Genomic DNA, 19,165 nt, shown 5'->3' on the forward strand with positions numbered 1-19,165 from the left:
TAAAAATATGAGTGGTGCTCCAGGTCTGGATCCTGTTAACCACTGCTTAGCCACCTTGATGACCTATTTGTGTTTTTCCCCATCAGTCACAAATACATTGTTGAGATCAGTTTCACACACACACACAATTTTTATTACTGCTAACTTCCACTTTAAAAAACAAAACATTTACCTTTCAATTTTTAAATTTCCCTCCTCATTTTTTCTCCACAGTATACAATTCAAAAGCCTTATATTTTCACTTAGTTACTATTACTCTGAACAACAGCACTGCATAATAGTGTCCCTGTCCCTGTTAGAAGGTAGCTATGCACAATTACAATTTCACCCCCTAACCAAGTCCTTGCTAATCACCCTATCACTCTCCTTCCCCAGGAAACATACAAGTCACAAAACTAGGAGGACTTTGCATGCATTATTCAACTTCACTTGGAAGTCCTTCAGGCTTCTCTCAAGGTGCAGCCATGATTTTCAAACTGGTCCAGCAACAACTATTGCCTCAGGTTCCCAACAACCAGCTGCACAGAGCCTTGCTCACTACTTGACACATGTCGTTCAACTCTTTGCCCCAGTTTTATCAGATCCTATGTTGGATCTTCAGCTTCCCTTCAACTATCAACCTCTACTCTTTCTCCTGATTCCCTTGAGGCTTCTGCCTAAGTCCTTCAGTATTCCACACTAATAAACTTCAGCTCCAAAGCTGCTACCCTTTCTAACCAGTACTGAAACTGGCCTTTTATTTACACCAGCCAGTTCCCTCAACACAATCACTACCATTTGGGTGAAATCTCACTGTCTTATCAGACTATATTTATGAGCCAATAAAAGGAGGTAAAATGTATACTAAATGACAAATTAACATTGACCACCCTTTTGATATATTTGATTCTGAAGTTAAAATCAAAGACCTCTTCAATCATAGCTATCCCTTTAACGTCTCAGCAGAGAGGGCATTTCACAACACTGGCACCACCAGCCTGTCTCCATGTTGCCACAAACAGATAAATATCAGGGCACAGCAAAATTAAGTGGGCCTCACTTAATACAGTGGAAAGGGAAAGGGATTTTTTTCAGGTAACATGATGTTATGAAGCCCACACTGGAAATGTAGGGGAAGAGTAGGGGAATGGTGGTAGGTGGCAGTGGCAGAACTTGGGGTCTCAAATTTCAGTGATGTCTTGTGCAATGCCAAAATTTGGTGCCGCCCCATGTCTCTCACCTTCCAGTGTATATTGTTGAAGCACCCTCTGCAGCATCCCCAAGGCTCTGCACTAAGTGCAACCAAACCAGTTGCACTCTCCTAAATCCACCTCTGTAGGTGGTTGACTATTTATGGAATTAAAGAGCAGCTACAGGTGAAGGGATGTCTCGTTTCTCCTCCATAGCATGAATACTTTTATACTCCCTTGATTGTTATCTACGCCACATTCTTTAACAAAGATTCTGGTTTGTTCTTATAATTTGACTTGGAGAGAATAACAATCATCAAAAGTATCAAACAGAGTAATGGGAGGTTCAGATTTAGGTCATCCTTATAGGGGTGCTAGGGCTTATACTTTTATACATTTCCTTCCTAGTATGTAGTCATTTATACTTGTCTTCCTTGAATTATTATTTCATTTTCTGCCCAGCCTTCTAATTTATCTAGGTGCTTTTGAATTTCAATCTTGTTCCCTGTGCAGAAGAAATCTTTTCATAGAACGGAATAATGTTATAAAATGTAAGTTAATGCAGTGAAATTCCAATTTAATAAAGGTGTTTCCTGGAACCTATTCAATTCATATAGTACAATACAGCAAACAATGAACTGTAATTCTGTTTTCAGAAGTTATATCAAAGCCTAATCAAAATCAGCATTATATCTGCACGAAGTCACTCTTTGAAGAGCATGCCCTGCTGCAACCTTCCCCAAACTGGTGCCCCAGTTGGCTGGGGCCAATGGAAGCTGTAGTCCAAAATATATGGGAGGGGTACTATACAGGGAAAGGGTGTCCAAATACTGATTTCTGAGTTTCTAACGCATGTCCCCCGCGCTACAATAATTCATTACCAAATATTTTTCAGTTAGCATGCATAACTGTTGTTGTATTTGATTCAAAATTGGATCGAGATACATCTTGCAAGATCAGAATGGCACTTCTACTCCAGTTTCTCTGCTCCAGTGCAGCTCCCCATGCCCCATCACCCACTTTTCCAGCAGTTCCCTTGACCCTTGGGAATGTTTTTTGACAATGCAGAAAAATGAAGTGGACAGAGGAGCCAGGAAAGTTCACTGCACAAGTCCACTGGAGTTTCCCTCTCTTTCTATTTCTGGTTTCAGCCCTAAGAGTATGTAATAGTCTTCAAATATTTGCAGGGCTTTATTTCTGACAATTCACCAAATACATGAGCAAACAAAGAACTTCCTCCCAAACTGCTGGACCAAGACAGACTGGCAGTAAATCAGACTGCCACAGAAGGTGGTAGTTTTGTTAGAGGCTTTTAAGCACATAGCCACCTATCAGGAATACAACAGTGGTGGATTTCCTGCATCAGCAATTGGTTGGACTAAATGACTTCAAATGTGACCTCATAATTTGAATGGACTTCAAATTTCCTTTCTCTCTTTCTCACAAATAGTTTGTGTGTGTGCGTGCGTGTGAAAATGGTGATGTCCTTGAGATGGCATTCTTAGAATAAATTAGTCTTAATTATACTCATGGAGTTGCTGCTTTAGCAATAAATGCTCTGGATGACCCTTTCCACAATATGATCATAACTGAAGAATTCACGCTGCTGGAGAATAAAGGTAAAGGGACCCCTGACCATTAGGTCCAGTTGTGACCGACTCTGGGGTTGCGGTACTCACCTCGCTTTATTGGCCGAGGGAGCCAGCGTACAGCTTCCAGGTCATGTGGCCAGCATGACTAAGCTGCTTCTTGTGAACCAGAGCAGCACACGGAAACGCCGTTTACCTTCCCGCCGGAGTGGTGCCTATTTATCTACTTGCACTTTGATGTGCTTTCGAACTGCTAGGTTGGCAGGAGCAGGGACCAAGCAATGGGAGCTCACCCCTCGCGGGGATTCGAACTGCCAACCTTCTGATTGGCAAGTCCTAGGCTCTGTGGTTTAACCCACAGCACCACCCGCTGGAGAATAAAAGGGGTATAAAAGAGTTCTAGAGCCATATAAAACAAGAACCCTCAATAGTTCATAGTAGGAACTTGATCAAATTCCTTCTTTGGATTTCACATTATGCAGATGATGTGCACATGAGTTGTGCTACGCATTTTCCTTCCACACTTCTGTGGTCCCTGTGTGAAGTGGAAGCTCAGGCATCTTTCTCCATGGAAGAGATTAACAAGTTCCTCTTCCTATGATATTAAAGAAGGATGCAAATAAAGTATACCTGAAGAGGCTCTGAAACATTCTTGGTTCCTGGTAATTATCCCATTTTGATGTGATCAGCTTTAAAAAGATCATTATTATTTTGTTTTTCCTTTAACATCAAGAACAAGAATTAATGGCATCCTCTGTTTATGAAGTTGCTTCTTCCAAAATGAATAGTACACTGGAAACAAAGGACACAGAAGCTAACCATGTTCCAAGTTCAGCATGCATTGGATTTTCTTAGTGATAGCAAAACTATGAGAACTTAAGAGTTACACCAAACTTTATATATATGGCTGAAGAAATTAGGCTTCCAGATAAGAGTGAGCTTAAAGCAATTCTTCTAAGTGGCAAGAAGGTCAAATACTGTTCGAATGATAGGTATCAAGAGACTGACTACTGCTAACCAGCTGTCAAAGGTAATAGAATGGATGTCTGTTCTGTGGTGCTAATAAAGGGATTTCCTCTGATCCCCATGCCACCAATGTAATAATTTTCCTTTATATTTAAGTGTAGGTGTTTGTGCTCAGAAGTTAAGCTCTTTGGGGGAGCTGTGGATGTAGCATGTCTGTCATTATTCAGACTGAAAAACAGACAAAGGGAAGAAGAAAGTGGGGGGGGGTGGAAACAACTATAATATTTTTGAGAACAATTTCAAAGTGTCATAATTTAAAGAGGCATGTCACCTTATTCCTCTTCTCTTTACTTCTCATAGGTTTCAATCAGGGATGTGGGTGGCACTGTGGTCTAAACCACTGAGCCTCTTGGGGTTGCCTATCAGAAGGTTGGTGGTTCGAATCCACGCGGCAGGGTGAGCTCACTTTGCTCTGTCCCAGCTTCTGTCAAAATAGCAGTTCGAAAGCATGCCAGTGAAAGTTGATAAATAGGTACCACTGCAGCAGGAAGGTAAATGGTGTTTCCATGCACTCTGGCACTCGTCACAGTCCTCCATGTGCCAGCAGTTTAGTCATGCTGGCCACATGACCTGGAAAGCTGTCTGTGGACAAATGTCGGCTCCCTTGGCCTGAAGCAAGATGGGCACACACCCCATAGTTGCCTTTGACTGGACTTAACCATCCAGGGGTCCTTTACCTTTTTACCTTTTACCATAGGTTTTGATTTCAGGTAGTGGGAACAAATGTTTCAAAGAATGCATCAAAGTTTTTCACATGTAAAACTTCCTAAGTGCGTGGAAATGGTAAGTTTAGTTAAATGGATTAGATAGCGCTTGGAACATTAAAACTGGGGACAGAAACTGATGTTACGTAGTATCATCAACAGGAGCTATATGAGTGAAGTGTGCATCCTCTGGCAATGCTTCCTTTATAATGTATGAAGGGAGAATTGACACTGAACTAGATGGTCTTCTGGGTCCCCTTCCAACTCTACAATTCTATGATTCAATAATTCTAAGTCTCTTTCCAAACACACATGGAATCCATGCATTTCACCACAAGATAAACAATTTTGCAGTTTGCAGGCTGTGTTATTATTTGCACAACGTGCAGACCCATGATTTTACCAAAAGTCCATATACCCCACTTCATTCTCTTGCTTTGTTTACCAATCAGCCTGATGGAGAATTTAAGAGAACTTGTAAGCTTGCACCCTATTTTGTGACATTCTGGTTGGCCTAACAAAGATACTGCCCTACTTTGGATTTTGGAATGTTTCTTATGCCTCGCCATAGCTATCTTTACTTTTTGTGTGTGACATTTACGTATTGTGTTAAAGGATACTGTTGGTTGGAGCCAGATTTGATATAACCAGTGCTTTTTTTCTAAAAAAAGAAATGTTTAGGGGTACTCTCATTTTCCTACTCATATTGAAATACTGCCCCTCAATGAGGCCAAACTTAGATTCACAAAATATTTAGGGGTATGCGTACCCCCGCGTACCCGCATTAAAAAAACCCCACTGGATATAGCCAATAATACTTGTGAAATATGGACTGATGATGGGGCTCTGGCCCAATTACAAAACCATTTTATCCTTTAACACTCATTTGCAGACACTTATCAAAGCAGATATTCCTTATTACCATTACCATTCACAAATGTCAACAGCAGTTCAAAAATACAGGCATTCATCCACAGCCACAGATGTCCATTCAGACAGGTGTGCACCCTTCCCAATATGGCTACACCTGTAAATATATTCCTGGCCACTGCCTACGTCCCATATCCTGCATTCCTCAATACTTGTGTCCTTCCATACTGCTTCAGTGTTGCTTCATATACATGAAAGTTGAAGGAGGAAATGACCACAGAGGCTTTTCTTTTTCCATGGAAAAAGTGAAAGTTCTAGAGTCCTACACTATGCACTGAAGATGTCTTCCTCCATTTAGTGATCAGCAGAAATACTGAGAAACAAAAAGGAAGGAGGATATGAATTCTAAAACCATCTGAGCTGACATATATCCTTTAGGTTTTAGGTCCCCCCCTTTCTTTTTTCTTTAAATATTTATAGCCAACCCTACGTTTATACAGACACCAGAGTGGAGTTCAGAGCATCAGATAAGTGTCATATGATGACCAACTATTAAATAAATAAAGAAAAATAAAGGCAGTTAAAGCAGCACCATGAGCTAAACTATCACCAACTTAAAAACCCTTTGAATGCACACGAAAACACATTTTAACTTGGTGTCAAAATGATAACAATATCAGCACCAGTCATACTCCTAAGGGAGCTACTGTGACTGGAGCGTTTTTATCCCTTCTCCTCGCATGACATCCCACCCACAAACAAACCTTGCTGCTAGCAACACTTTAGTGAGTATTTTTGAGTCCCGATTCAACTTTTGGTAAACAGTTCTTCAGGCCATTTGGATAACAAATGTTACACTGAGCGTTAAAGAGTATCTGGGGCTTATTTCTCCAGATGTAACTACAGTTTTGGGGTGTTACTAAAAGAAAGAGTGTTAAATGTGTTTTGAAATAGCAGCTAAGACAGCCTTCCCCTGCCATCCTGCTCCCTCTGTGTCTATCTGAGCTCTATCAAACTGCAACAGTTAATGAAGACAATTGATAGAACAGTGAAATGCCATCTGCCACTACTGTTGCTCTGAATGGTCCAAACCTCCTCTCTCTCTCCTGAAGTCCCCTGAAGAATGGTGTGTGCCTACAGAAGCAGAAATTCCCACACTTTTGCTCTCATTAATACAGCAAGCCGACCTGGTGGCATATCAGTCATCAGCACACATCATTTGCAATTAATATTCAGTACAACTGACACAGAAACAACTAATGGTGTCATTAAGTCCTTCAGACCAGATCTGCCAAAACACACATACAGATTTCACTGTGGTCAGAGGAAACTGAATGCTGTGGGTTTATCACAAAGCACAGTCAAGCAGGTAACAATATGGCTCCATAATACAAGTGACTTGTAAACCTTTGCTAAGATGGTCATATGCCCTGAAAAGAGCATGTGCCTACTGGACTAGTAACCAGCAAAATAATACGTAATACATGGTGACAAGTATTTATATGAAGAAAAAGTTATTTGTTTCAAAACATACAGCTGAGGTGGGAGCAATCCCTTAGAGGGTCTCTCAAGAGCAGAAAACAAGAAGATTCCTGTGCTCCTTTTTTGAAATTGAAAGCCTTGTAAAAATATTCTCACTTACATCCCAAGCATGAGCTGGTGACCGTGTGCTTACGCTTCAGTTTTTCATAAGTACTGAATCCCCCAGTGCCGTCAGGGTTGTTTCTAAGGTAACGGACTATGATGCCTTTGATTTAAATGAATCAGATTCTGGATATTCAGGATTGCTTCAAACACAGAAATAAACAAACAGCAATGGCGTCAGAGTAATACAGAGTATTATTTCTGAAGCCAGCTTGATTTATGAATAGCAGCTTAAATTACTTTTCAATCTGCACCATACAGGAACAGGAAGAAACACAATTCCTGTGCAACAGGATGCATCAGATTCAAAAATAAATAAATATCCAGTCCAAATTTAGTGAATATGATGCTCTAAAACAGGTATCTTCAGAGACTTGCTCTCAGTCACATACAAAATGCCAGAGAAGATTTCATGTCAAATGATTATGCATTTATTTAAACACAGGTAAGCTTCATGCTAGTCAGTTTGCTGGTATTTGCACCTTGGGAATACCACTTCTCATACAGAGAACCCTCAGGTGGATAAATATTGATTCAAAATACTAACATCATTTTGCATGGGACTCCCCTTCCCAAGGAACCAAATCATATTATTTGTTCACAACTGCATCAATATCTTTTGCTCGTTCTTGGTATGAGCTTTCGTGTGCATGCACACTTCAGCTCATACCAAGAACTAACTTAGTTGGTCTTTAAGGTGCTACTGGAAGGAATTTTTTTATTTTGACTATGGCAGACCAACACGGCTACCTATCTGTAACTAATATCTTTTGCTAAATGACTGCATCCTTTCAGTCTCATTTACAATAATTATTTAAAGTTGAATTGCTTCATTCCAGACATGGCAACTCTTTCCCTTTGGTTATTTGACTTCTAACTGCCTGAAGACAGTTTTTCCTAAGTTTGAACAGTATGTGAATTTCCCCACTAGAGGAAAGAATATTTTGGATCATGTGTATTCCAATCCAAGCAGGCATACAGGGCAATTTCCCTCCCCCACTTAGGTTCATCTGACCATTCTTCACTTTTTTTATGTCTGAAGTATATCCCCCTTACAAGAAGAATTCAGCCAGTTATAAAAACAGTTAGAATCTGGCCAGAGGGCGCTTTCAGTCAGCTCCAGGATTGTTTTGAAAGTACTGATCGGAGCATGTTTGAACACCAAGATCTGCACAGATGCACAGGCACTGTACTTTCTTATATTAAAGTGTGCACCGATAATGTAACAATGGAGAGGTGCATTAGAATCTATGGGAACTGCAAACCCTGGATGACTGCTGAAGTAAGGTCACTCCTGAAAGCTCGGGATACTGACTTCAAGGCAGGGAACATAGATATATACAGTGGGCAAGAACAAAGCTCAGGAAAGGCATTAAGGCAGCAAAACAACGATATAAGCTTAAGGCGGAGAACTGCCTAGCTGATAAGAACACAAAACAAGTGTGGCAGGGACTGCAGCATCTAACCAACTACGAGGGCAATACGAGGAACACGGTTAAGGCTGATGATTTGTTGGCAGAGCAGCTGAACATCTTCTTCGCCCACTATGAGGTAAAAAGATCAGGTATCATAGCTCCTGCCTGCCAGCCTACAAAATCTCAGCCCCGTATTCTATATGACCATCAAGTGAAAGCTGAATTGAGGGCGGTGAATCCCAGTAAAGCTGCTGGTCCAGAAGGGGTGCTGGGGATAGCGGTAAAAAACTGTGCCGATCAACTAGCAGGGGTCCTGACAAGGATTTTTAACATCTCTCTGCAAACGGCTTGTGTTCCATCATGTTTGAAAGCAGCCAAAGAAAACAGCAACTAACTGCCTAAAGGACCACAGACCTATTGCATTAACATCTTTAGTGATGAAATGCTTCAAGAGATTGGTCCTTCAAAACCTTAGGACATGTTTTCCTCCAGATTTTGATAAACATCAGTTCGCCCATAAGAGAAATAGGTCAACAGATGATACCATAGCTACAGCCTTTCACCTTGCAGCAAGTCATCTGGAGAGACTGGGGAATTATGTTAGAATGTTGTTTATTGATTATAGCTTGGCTTTTAATGCCATCCTTCTGGATATTCTTATCAAAAAGCTGATGGAACTAGACCTTTCTTCTACCATCTGTGAATGGATTAAAGACTTTCTGAGGGATCGGACACAAACAGTTAGGATTGGGCCTGTTACATCTACCTCGCTGAAGCACAGCACTGGCACCCCACAGGGATGTGTGCTGAGTCCCTACCTGTACTCGTTGTATACATATGACTGTATTTCATCTGATCCTGTAATTATTAGGTTTGCAGATGATACTACCATAATGGGTCTAATTACAGGTGGAGATGAATCAGTGTACAGGGAGGAGGTTCAAAAAGTATCTACATGGTGCTTAAAGAATAACTTGTACTTAAATATTAGCAAGACAAAGGGTATGGTGTTGGACTTTCGAAGGAAGAGAGGGGAACTAGCCCAGTTGTATATCAGGAGGGGGTTGTGTGGAAAGAGTCTCTTCCTTTAAATTCCTGGGAGTTTACCTTAGTGAAGACCTCACTTGGAAAAACAAAATAACTCAGGTGGTTAGAAGGCCCAACAGAGACTCCATTTCCTCAGGGTCTTGTGAAAGAACAATATTAAACAACAATTGATGACCTCCTTCTACCTGTCCACAATACAAAGTGTCCTCTCATATTGTATCACAGTGTGGTACATTGGCTTGACAGCCACAGACAGAAAGTCTTTACAGAGGGTGGTGAACACAGCACATGATATCATGGGCTGTCCCCTGACCCCGCTAGATGACATCGCAAGGGATCGTTGCCTTAGGAGAGCAAGAAAAATTCTCAGGAACAATTCACACCCCGGGGCCAGCACCTCTTTAATCTTCTACCTTCGGGCAGGAGGTATAGAAGTATAATCAGTCGTACCAACAAGCTAAAAAACAGTTGCTATCCATGGGCTGTTAGGCTGCTGAATGGAAAATAATACAGTGCAACTGACTTTTGGGGTTGGTGTGTTGTGCAACAAGCACACAGAGTGCAATGAGATTGAGTGTTTGGGGAGTGAGTGAGGCTCGGTTAATTTCATTGTACACAGGCTGTACATTGACAATAAAGGTATTCTATTCTATTAAACATAATATTTTGCTTTAATTATAACTATCTATATAAATTGCACTAGCACTGAATCTCTACTGGCACAAAACTCACTGGATGACCTTGGGCCACTCACTTTCTCTTGGCCTAACCTGAGCAAAAAGTAAATAAGTCCCAATAGAGACAAGCTAATTACCAACTAGGATCTACATACCCAGATAATGCAAATTTAAAGAATATAAATCTGGCACTGTGAAATTATTTTATATCACAAATATAAACAATTACAAACATAACTTGAAATTATTCAATAAAATAAACTGAAATGCATTTCAACCTTATTCAGGGCTATTGCATGAACCAATGCATTATGGAAATTTTACAGCCTAACTCTGCCTTAGATCCCACTAGTCTTAAAATAGTCTCTTTAAGTGAATCAGATGGTATAGCAGGATTTTTCTTCTTCTTCCAATCGCTCTTCCTGCTTTGCTCTGGGAGCAGCTTACATTCATCCCAGATTTTAATTATCAAATTCTTTGAAACGTTACCCAGGGATGTTGGGGAAATGAGATTTTATTTTATGTTAAGTTGATCCACAATTAGGTTAGCTTGGAGAAGTTGAATCCTGTGCATGTTTACTTTGAAGTAAGTCCCATTGACTTCAGTGGAGCTCCCTGCACAGTAAATGTGTGCAATTCTGTACTCATTTACCTGGAAGTAAGCCCATTTGAACTCGGTAGGACACACTTCTGTGCAAACATATAGGATTGCGCAATAAGGCTACACTCCTATACACACTTACCTGGCTAGGAGTAAGATAACTGAAAATTAACATTTACTTCCTATGCTTGCACTATAACATTTGGTACAGCCCATCTGACTTCAGTAGTCTTGAAGCACATGAAATTTAAGTTTTATGAATGTAAGTATTATGAGCTATAGATGGAACATTAGGGCTGCAATCCTATATACACTTACCTGGGAATAAGTCCCACTGAACTCCATATGGCTTACTCCTGAATATGTATGAACCAGATTACACTGCATGTCTATAAACCACAAAACATGGCCTACTTCTGTAACATGGCAGCTACTTCTGAAATAGTCTACAAAGTTTGTATTTCTGATTTTAGAAGGAGATGACATTACAGTGTTAAGTGCACTTAAGATGACTGATTACAGGGGACTTAAGTGTGTCCAACATCTGTCTGCTTTAAACAATGAAAACGAAACTATAACTTCATTATCTGCAGCATGATTCATTTATGAAAAAGATAACAGTATCAGTGTGGATATCAACAAATAATGCTTAACATCACTATAATTCTACAATATTTGCAAGTTTTTTCTTGCACAAGCTCTGTATACCACTCTCAGTATATAAATAATATGGGGAAATAAGGAGAGGAGCCTAACAGCTTGTTCAAAATTACAAAGGTCACCATAAGCATTAGAAATCCATTTTAGCCAGCCCATCCAGTGGGTACAGTTCAGAGGAATGTGACTTCAGAGTAATCCCCACAGTGTCTTTCCCCTATGGCTCATGAACATGGACATCATTGTAGGTGTGGAGAATGGCAAGATAGCACCCATTGCTCATATCCCCATCCTATCTTCCCCCTCCATTCTGCAAACTCACAGCAAAGCCAAGGGGCTATGGATGGGGATTTGGGTTGTATGCCTGGGTTCCTCATTTGCATAGCTGTCGACTTTTCCCTTTTCTTGCAAGGAATCCTATTCGGAATAAGGGAATTTCCCTTTAAAAAAGGGAAACGCTGACAGCTATTCTCATTTGCCATAAGACCTGATGCATGTATCACCAAGTGTGTATAGCAAGGGTAGAAAATCCAGGTTCATTGATGCCATTTGGGGATTCTTTCATGTTCAGGTACTGTACCTGTGAAGAATTGGATTTTTTAAAAAATCCTACTTGGTTATTTCATGTTTTGGTCTCACTCTGTATGAAAGAAACACCATTAAGGTTTTTTGGGGTTTTTTAAGACTTGAATCATTTGACATCCTGATAAAGCCTTACGTTCTTGGAAAGATGTGAAGAGCATCTGGAATCGGCTGCTTCGGCTGCCTTCATCTGCCCACATGCGGATTACTCCAAGACCTGTGCGCAGCATCACATCATTAGCAACAGTGCTGCAAAACTTAGCTTTTAAATCCTCCACTGAGCTACTTCCATCATAGACAGCCACAAAATTCCTTTTGCATTCATTAGAATTCTGCATTTCATAGTCCAAGAACCGTAAATATATCTACGAAACAAAAAAACAGTGAATATGACAGTGTAAACCATCATTGGAACAAGAGGCATTTCAGCAACATTATTTCCCTTTAGGAAAAAAATCCACAAATCCACTGGTGTGTGATCAAACACTGGCTGTGTTTATGCTCTGGGGAAAGTGCAGGGTCATTAAAGGAACTGAGCAATATTTTTTTTAAGTAATTTCCATTGGGATGACTATTCTCCCTCTAAATATGCATACGGTCAGTACATGCATGAGCATCACCTGCTGACTGTCACATCAAGTAATTACTTGCATGTGTGAATCAGCCATAACAGCAACAACAAAAATCAAAATGGAAGGCTTTCTGTATTACTGAATCTGGAGCAGAAAGCTAAAAAGCTTTTTACTGTACTTTTTAAAAATTTGTGGTTTTTGCATTCTGAGAAAAAGAACCAGGAATACAATTGCAATTTCATCCCTTTATTTACGGGAAAAGTATAAGATCTAATGTTTGAGAACCCAGGAATCCTTTGGAAATAAGACATTGGTTTTCTTTTCATATTTCCTCAAGCATGGTGGATTCTAAAGGGTTAAAAAAGCACCTTGTTAACATCTCTGTAATTTCTGATGTAGTAAAACATCAAAGCTGTTCCACTGACATAACTTAATTATTTCGTACATTTTATATATTACGAACAGTTTCCGAATTCAGTTCACAGAATAAGAAGAAAATCATTACAAACAATACAGAAATAACAAGTAAGCAACCATAAGACTGAACAGGTGAGCACTTAAAAGCAGCGGGTTAAAACAATTAAAGCTGCAATCTTAGATACACTTACCTGGAAGTAAATCCCATTTAATTCAATGGGACTTACTTTAGAATAGATATTGATATGATTGTGCTCCAAAACTGAAAACTTTAAAAGTGTTGGTTGGAAGATTATTATTTTTTAAAGATTAGCATCAAAAAATAGCAAAGAGAAGAGAAATTTCATAAACAGGACACTACAATAATAATGTCTTATCTCCAGTTTCTACCTCAGAAGGCGGGGCATGTGGAGTACAACCTTGCTTCATGACCTGACACAAGCAGTTTGATGTGGGAAGAACAGACATTCTTCCAGATAAACAGGCCCAAGCTGTAAATGACTTGAAGGTAAAAACCAAAACTCTTGAGTTGTATTCAAAAATAGACAACCAGTGCAGGAGTTATGCAAACAGGTGCATCTGAATAAAATTTACTGTCTTATACCATTTTTCAAGCCAAGTTTCAAAGCAATCTGTCAAGCTCCAGCAGAAGGCTATTGATAAGGGCTGCAGGGCTGCTACACTTATGAAGTTGAGAGACAAGCAAACTTTGTATCTACTCTTCTTGAACTGTTTCCATCCCAGATCTCATTAGAAGAACTTGTAACAAAGTACTGGAACCTGAGTTTTCTTATTTCCTTCTCCCTACCAGTCCATTTTATGTTTGTGTCATGCTGCTTTGGGTGTGTTTTTGTTGTTGAAGAGCCAGCTTAAAAGAAAACACCCAACTTCAAATAAATAAATAAATAAATTTATAAAATCCTACATACAATGTACATAATTTGTACAAATTAAATATCAGATTTCCTGCATTCAACTGTATCATTTTATAGTAAAATAAGCTATACATTATTGTTTTAAAACAATATATTGTTTTAGCAAATTTGCTTTAACTGTTATTCAGAGTTGTCACACATCTGCATGGTGTGGTTTTTTTTAAAAAAATGTAAATGTACATGGAACCAATTGACACAGAATAATTAGTAAATTGCATGACCAAAACGAAAGAAAGGAAAAGAAAGGGGGGAAAGAATGTGATCATTTGCTTCTATGGAGTATGGATCAGGCATAGGCAAACTCAGCCCTCCAGATGTTTTGGGACTACGACTCCCATCATCCCTGGCCACTGGTCCTGTTAGCTAGCATGATGGGAGTTGTAGTCCCAAAACATCTGGAGGGCCAAGTTTGCCTACGCCTGTCTTATATCCTGTGTCTGCTTCTGATTATTTAGAGGGGTGTGCCAGTGAAATGTATGAGACTTCCACATATTTCAGAGAGGATACCAATGTAAGGAAATGTAGAAGCAGGTGCTAGGCAAAAGAGAAAGATGAGGGGGTTGAGAGAGAAGGGGACAGAGGAGGAGGAGTTCCAAAGGCAGAAAGACTTTCACTTTTCCTTTGCTCACAGGAATTTCATCCAGTTACCTACTTAGATCTAGCAGAGTAGAGATTTGTCCAAGAGCCCCACTGCAGTTAGCTATGCAGAAATCAGAACTTTCTTTCTCTTGTCTAAGCTTGACACACTCCCTGTGCTGCACTACACTGGGCCCTGCAGCGTGAGCTGGAGTCTTTCCAGCTGACTTCAGTGCAGTATGTTATGTAGCACAGAGCTAAAGGATGAAAACTTCCTTCTCACAAAGTCATTTGAACTAAACTAAGCTATGCCCACGCCCAGTTTGTCTTCTAATGGTGACTATCAGATGCAAAATTTAAGACACTTGACCTTCAGCCTATCCGTAACTGAACTGTGGCAACTATTTTAGGGGTGGGGAAATCTACTGTATTTATTTTTGATGCATCTCTGAAATGATATGTGTATAAGCAGGAAAAGAGAAAGGTAAGCAAATAGGAATATAGGGAGTTGACCTAGACAGAGTAAGGCCTTTGGTCCATCTAGCTCAGTATGGTCTGCATTGATTGGCAGAGGTTTTCTATGGTATTCAGACAAAAATCTTCCCAATCTTCCTAAAGATGCTTGGGTCTGCTACAGCTTTGTCCAAAAAGGGAGGCCTCTCCCTCAGTGTCCCTTCTTCAAGGAGCCAGAAGGCCTATGCATAAAAGGAGCTATCATGATAAATTTCACTCCCTAATTTACACTTTTCTTTTGGTTAGATTGATTAATTAATTGGGGTCATTGCTCATCAGTTTTCAACTTCTTTTATACTAAATTTTAAAAGCTGTTTAGTACCTAATTTGATAGCCATGTCACTACCCCAGATGTACATCCTGTTTTTCCTCCTATATTCATCTGAAATCTTCATTAATGTTTGGCCAACTTTGCTTTGTAATGACAATTCCCAAAGTGTATTTCATCTCAGCCTAGGGGGTACGAAATTAAGTCACCGATAGATAGACAACAGCACAGCTGTACAGATGAGGTATGTTTTATTACCCAAAGTTCCTGACTTGCAACCTTAGTCTCAAGTCGCTAGACTAAGCTTTTACCCCATGGCTGCTGGAGATAACACTAGTAAGCATGACAGAGAGGATTATGTTGCAAACAAACTGGTGTTAAGGGAATCCTACTCCTGAACAATCTAGCTAGCTTTAGAAAAGCAGCATAAGCTGATCAAACTCTTACTTGTGTTGCTCTGTAAAAATGGAACACTTTGCTTTAATCCACAAGCTCTTTAGCCTCCCCAGCATTATAATAGATAGAGCAGTATTTATTCTGCATATCACACATTACTAATCAAGTGCAATTGACTCAAGATTTCAGGCAGTATTATTTGAAAATATTTTCTTTCAAAAAATAGATTATTTTCTAATAAAGCTTGTGCAGTAGAGAAAATCCTAACCACTTTAATCATTTGTCCTTTTCATGCATTTGTGGCAAGCACACAGAATCCACAGCAATTGCTTATCTTCCACTAGGTGTGCATAAGGCATGTGTGTGCGCGCGCACCCACTCACGCAGGTATAATGATTTTTTAAAAAATGTAGAACTGGAAAGGGGTGGACAGACTAGCCTATGTATCATGTCAGATTTACTGTCTTTTGCTCAACCATAGGCCTGCTCCCTCCCTTTTCGCGCTCTCTCTCCAAAAGAACACATGAAAAAGCTATGTGTGAATTGTACACATTTGTACTCATGTATTATGCTTAGATTGTTTATTTCACAATATTTAATTTATTCTGCTGGTTAAATTATGGTTTGTTTGTTTTTTGTCTTACTTGAATTTATTAGTATGAATTACTCTCACACCCCACAACTTCCACCACAATTCCCACTGGTTTCTTTGTTTTGTTTTTTATAATAAGCCCACTTTGGACTAAAAATATGTGAGAGATTTTATTCAAATTTGAAGCTGAATCTATCAAATTTGCACTGTCTGAAACAACATGAGAACTAAAACACAGCCATCCTTCAAAATTCACACTTATCTGAACTTTGTGGTGTGGGTCTCCAACTAAACAATGCTTTAAAATAGGTGTAAATTAGGAGGAATGTGCATAAAAGGAATATATTGGTGGAAATAACACACTACACTACATTGTATTTGGATAATTTGCTTTAAAATCAAAACTGCAAACAAAAATTGTTTATTAGGAGGAATTCACACTAAAATTCTGAAGAATTTTCAGAGGATTTTTTTTTTTATGTTGCAAACAGCTTCAGAAATGTGGAGAACTAGATTTAAGATTGGAAGAATTGGAAATGGAGAACCAACTGTGGAAAGGTGGCATGCAAATTTTCTAAATCAATCAGTACCTCAGGTTTATTATTATTAAAATTATATTTTTTTATGTTCCATTTCAGTGGGTCACACAGCCTCTGCACAAGCAAAGCAGGATTATGAAAGCCCAATAAACAGGTCTTCTGGAGGCACGCTTGATTATTCCAAGTGGTGATTTCACAGAGAGAACCTATTGCAACAAGATATCAAAACATGATGTTTCCTCTTACTTCCAGAAGTTAAAGTGCAAATGTACTCTCCCCTCCACCTAAACTTCCTCCCTGAATCTGCACCCTCACTAGGCTTTTTCTTTTGATAGAAGCCCTAATTCAGAACTGTGTAATTCATGGCAGGATTCAGCCACTTGAGACTACCTACTGTTAACCAAGCTGAAACAATCAGAGAAGAAGCTGTGTGCGTCTGTTGCTGCAACAGCGAATATTTTGTGCTTCTGCTTCAAAAAGAGCACTACTATTTTATAAGCCTGCATTTGTGCATTTGGCATTGCAAGTGCTATCATATAAAACATAATTGTGTGACAGAAGGGAAAGAAACAACCATCGCATATTATGTTTTCATACTTCTGCTTGAAAATTTCATTGAAAACCTCTCTCCAAACCATCAATTCCATGTTGTTTTGGCTAAAATGAATGAAACGTTCTGGAGCTGAATGCTGGTACTGCTTGAGCTTTGGTATGTCACTGCTAAATGCCAGTGCCATTAGCAACAAAAGTGATAAAGCATCACTGCAGCTGCAGCACATATAATTTATAGCCCCTGGTCACATTATGGTTTAAATTATTGTCTTGTCACGTTTATGATATAGTCTCATCATAATAATGAAAAAAGCAATGTAGGCTGAATTGGAGTTTATTATTTAAAATAAAATAAAAAAATTGAACGCAATAAAAAGCCCTGACTGCATACATCGAGTGAAAAGAATCACTGCAAAGGGTGAATAACATATAACTTCTGTAACAGTAAGATCATAATTTCTTTATAGCGAATCACTTTTGATGAATTCTCTTTCTTCATCAGTCACTGAAGGTTTGTTCTGACAACAAGATTGATTGGGCAGGTCAAGAAACCATCAGAAGACTCAGCCAATATCCTAGAAAAGCTCATTGAATTTTTTCCCATTCTTTCATCCAAAGCAGAAAACTACATTTGGGCTGAGAAAAACATATCCACTCATATGGTTATAAATCTTCCCACAAAGAACTTAATAGTTGTATGTTTTGAGAAACAAATAGCTTCATGTCTAATTGGAATAATCAGTGTTTAAATTCCAAAAGAGAGATGGTAAAATTTATATATGCCAAACAGACACATGTTTTCTGGCTTGGAAGTCTTGTCTGCTAATCTAGTCAGTATTTGGACCATCTATATTTGACTAGGAGAGGGCAAGAATGGGAAACGAGTAACAGAGATTAATGCTGAAGACTTGCTATCTGTAGAGAGACTTGCTCCTGCTGCATTTTTATCAATACTTTCCCCTGATTTTATATATATATATATATATATATATATATATATATATATATATATATATAATGATGATGATGTTGAAGAAGAAGAACGACCGCATCACAAAACTCAGAGAAGTGTGATTTTCAATGGAAAAGCTGCCTTTTAGTTTGCTTAGTATTCCAGGAAGGAGAAATAATTTTCTCTCCTGTCTCTAATTAAAACTAGCAGAATGGGTGTGGCCAGGTGGGGATTTTAAGCTAAGCTGCCCTGATCAGAGTATCTGAAGCATCTTAATGGTTAAGGGTTGTTTATCTGGCTTACTCTCATTGCCAGCTGGTTGGAAGAGATATTGAGAAAGGAGCTATTCTCAGGTCCTGGGGGCTTTATGACATCTACAGATCTATGGTTGTCGAGCCAGGATGAGATGGATCAGTCAGGTGCGTCCTCAGCACACCTTTAACATGAGCAAGTGGGAAAAGATATGGATCGTTTAATTTACTGATCTAGCACTGTGAGCCAGAGTGAAGTTGCCCATATAAGGGAGGTTCTTCAAGCTCCCCCGATAAGTTTGCAGGAAGGTGCACTGCACTGCTGGTTAGATATGGCCAACATGCTGTTTCTCATTACAAAACCTTAGCGATGTGCATTCCATGAATGAGCCATCTGCCATGAGGTGATGGGGGAAATAGCGGCTGCATCAGATCTACCCATATTCACTTATCAGTAGCAGCAAGCTTCAGACCACAAAAGCCAGCCAGTAGATCCTGGAGTCTCTTTACCAATAAAACCCAAGTGTTAAGAAAAATTAAAGTAGCATAATGGCATAATGTGCCTTTCAGGGCAGTGTTGACATACATAGCCAAGGTTCCTTTAATCAGGTGTCAACCAAT

At 39.4% G+C, this 19,165-nt stretch overlaps 1 protein-coding gene across 3 annotated transcripts in view; it reads right to left on the bottom strand.

Annotated features, from left to right (window-relative positions):
• The window catches only part of NETO1 (neuropilin and tolloid like 1), a 103,801-nt gene that overhangs the window by 12,414 nt on the left and 72,222 nt on the right, over nt 1-19,165 (bottom strand). For 2 of the 3 annotated variants that reach the window (XR_014529477.1, XM_083518703.1), the window contains exon 7: nt 12,118-12,346. Coding sequence is in view for 2 of the 3 variants with exons in the window: in XM_083518703.1 (XP_083374829.1) it covers nt 12,118-12,346 (229 nt within the window). In the remaining variant the exon portion in view is untranslated. Of the gene's footprint in view, nt 1-12,117; nt 12,347-19,165 lie in introns of those variants that run through there. The other variant, XM_083518704.1, reaches the window with a different exon arrangement.

The sequence above is a fragment of the Podarcis liolepis genome (assembly GCF_965112155.1).
Source record: "Podarcis liolepis genome assembly, chromosome: 8".
NCBI classification, from domain to species: Eukaryota; Metazoa; Chordata; class Lepidosauria; order Squamata; family Lacertidae; genus Podarcis; species Podarcis liolepis.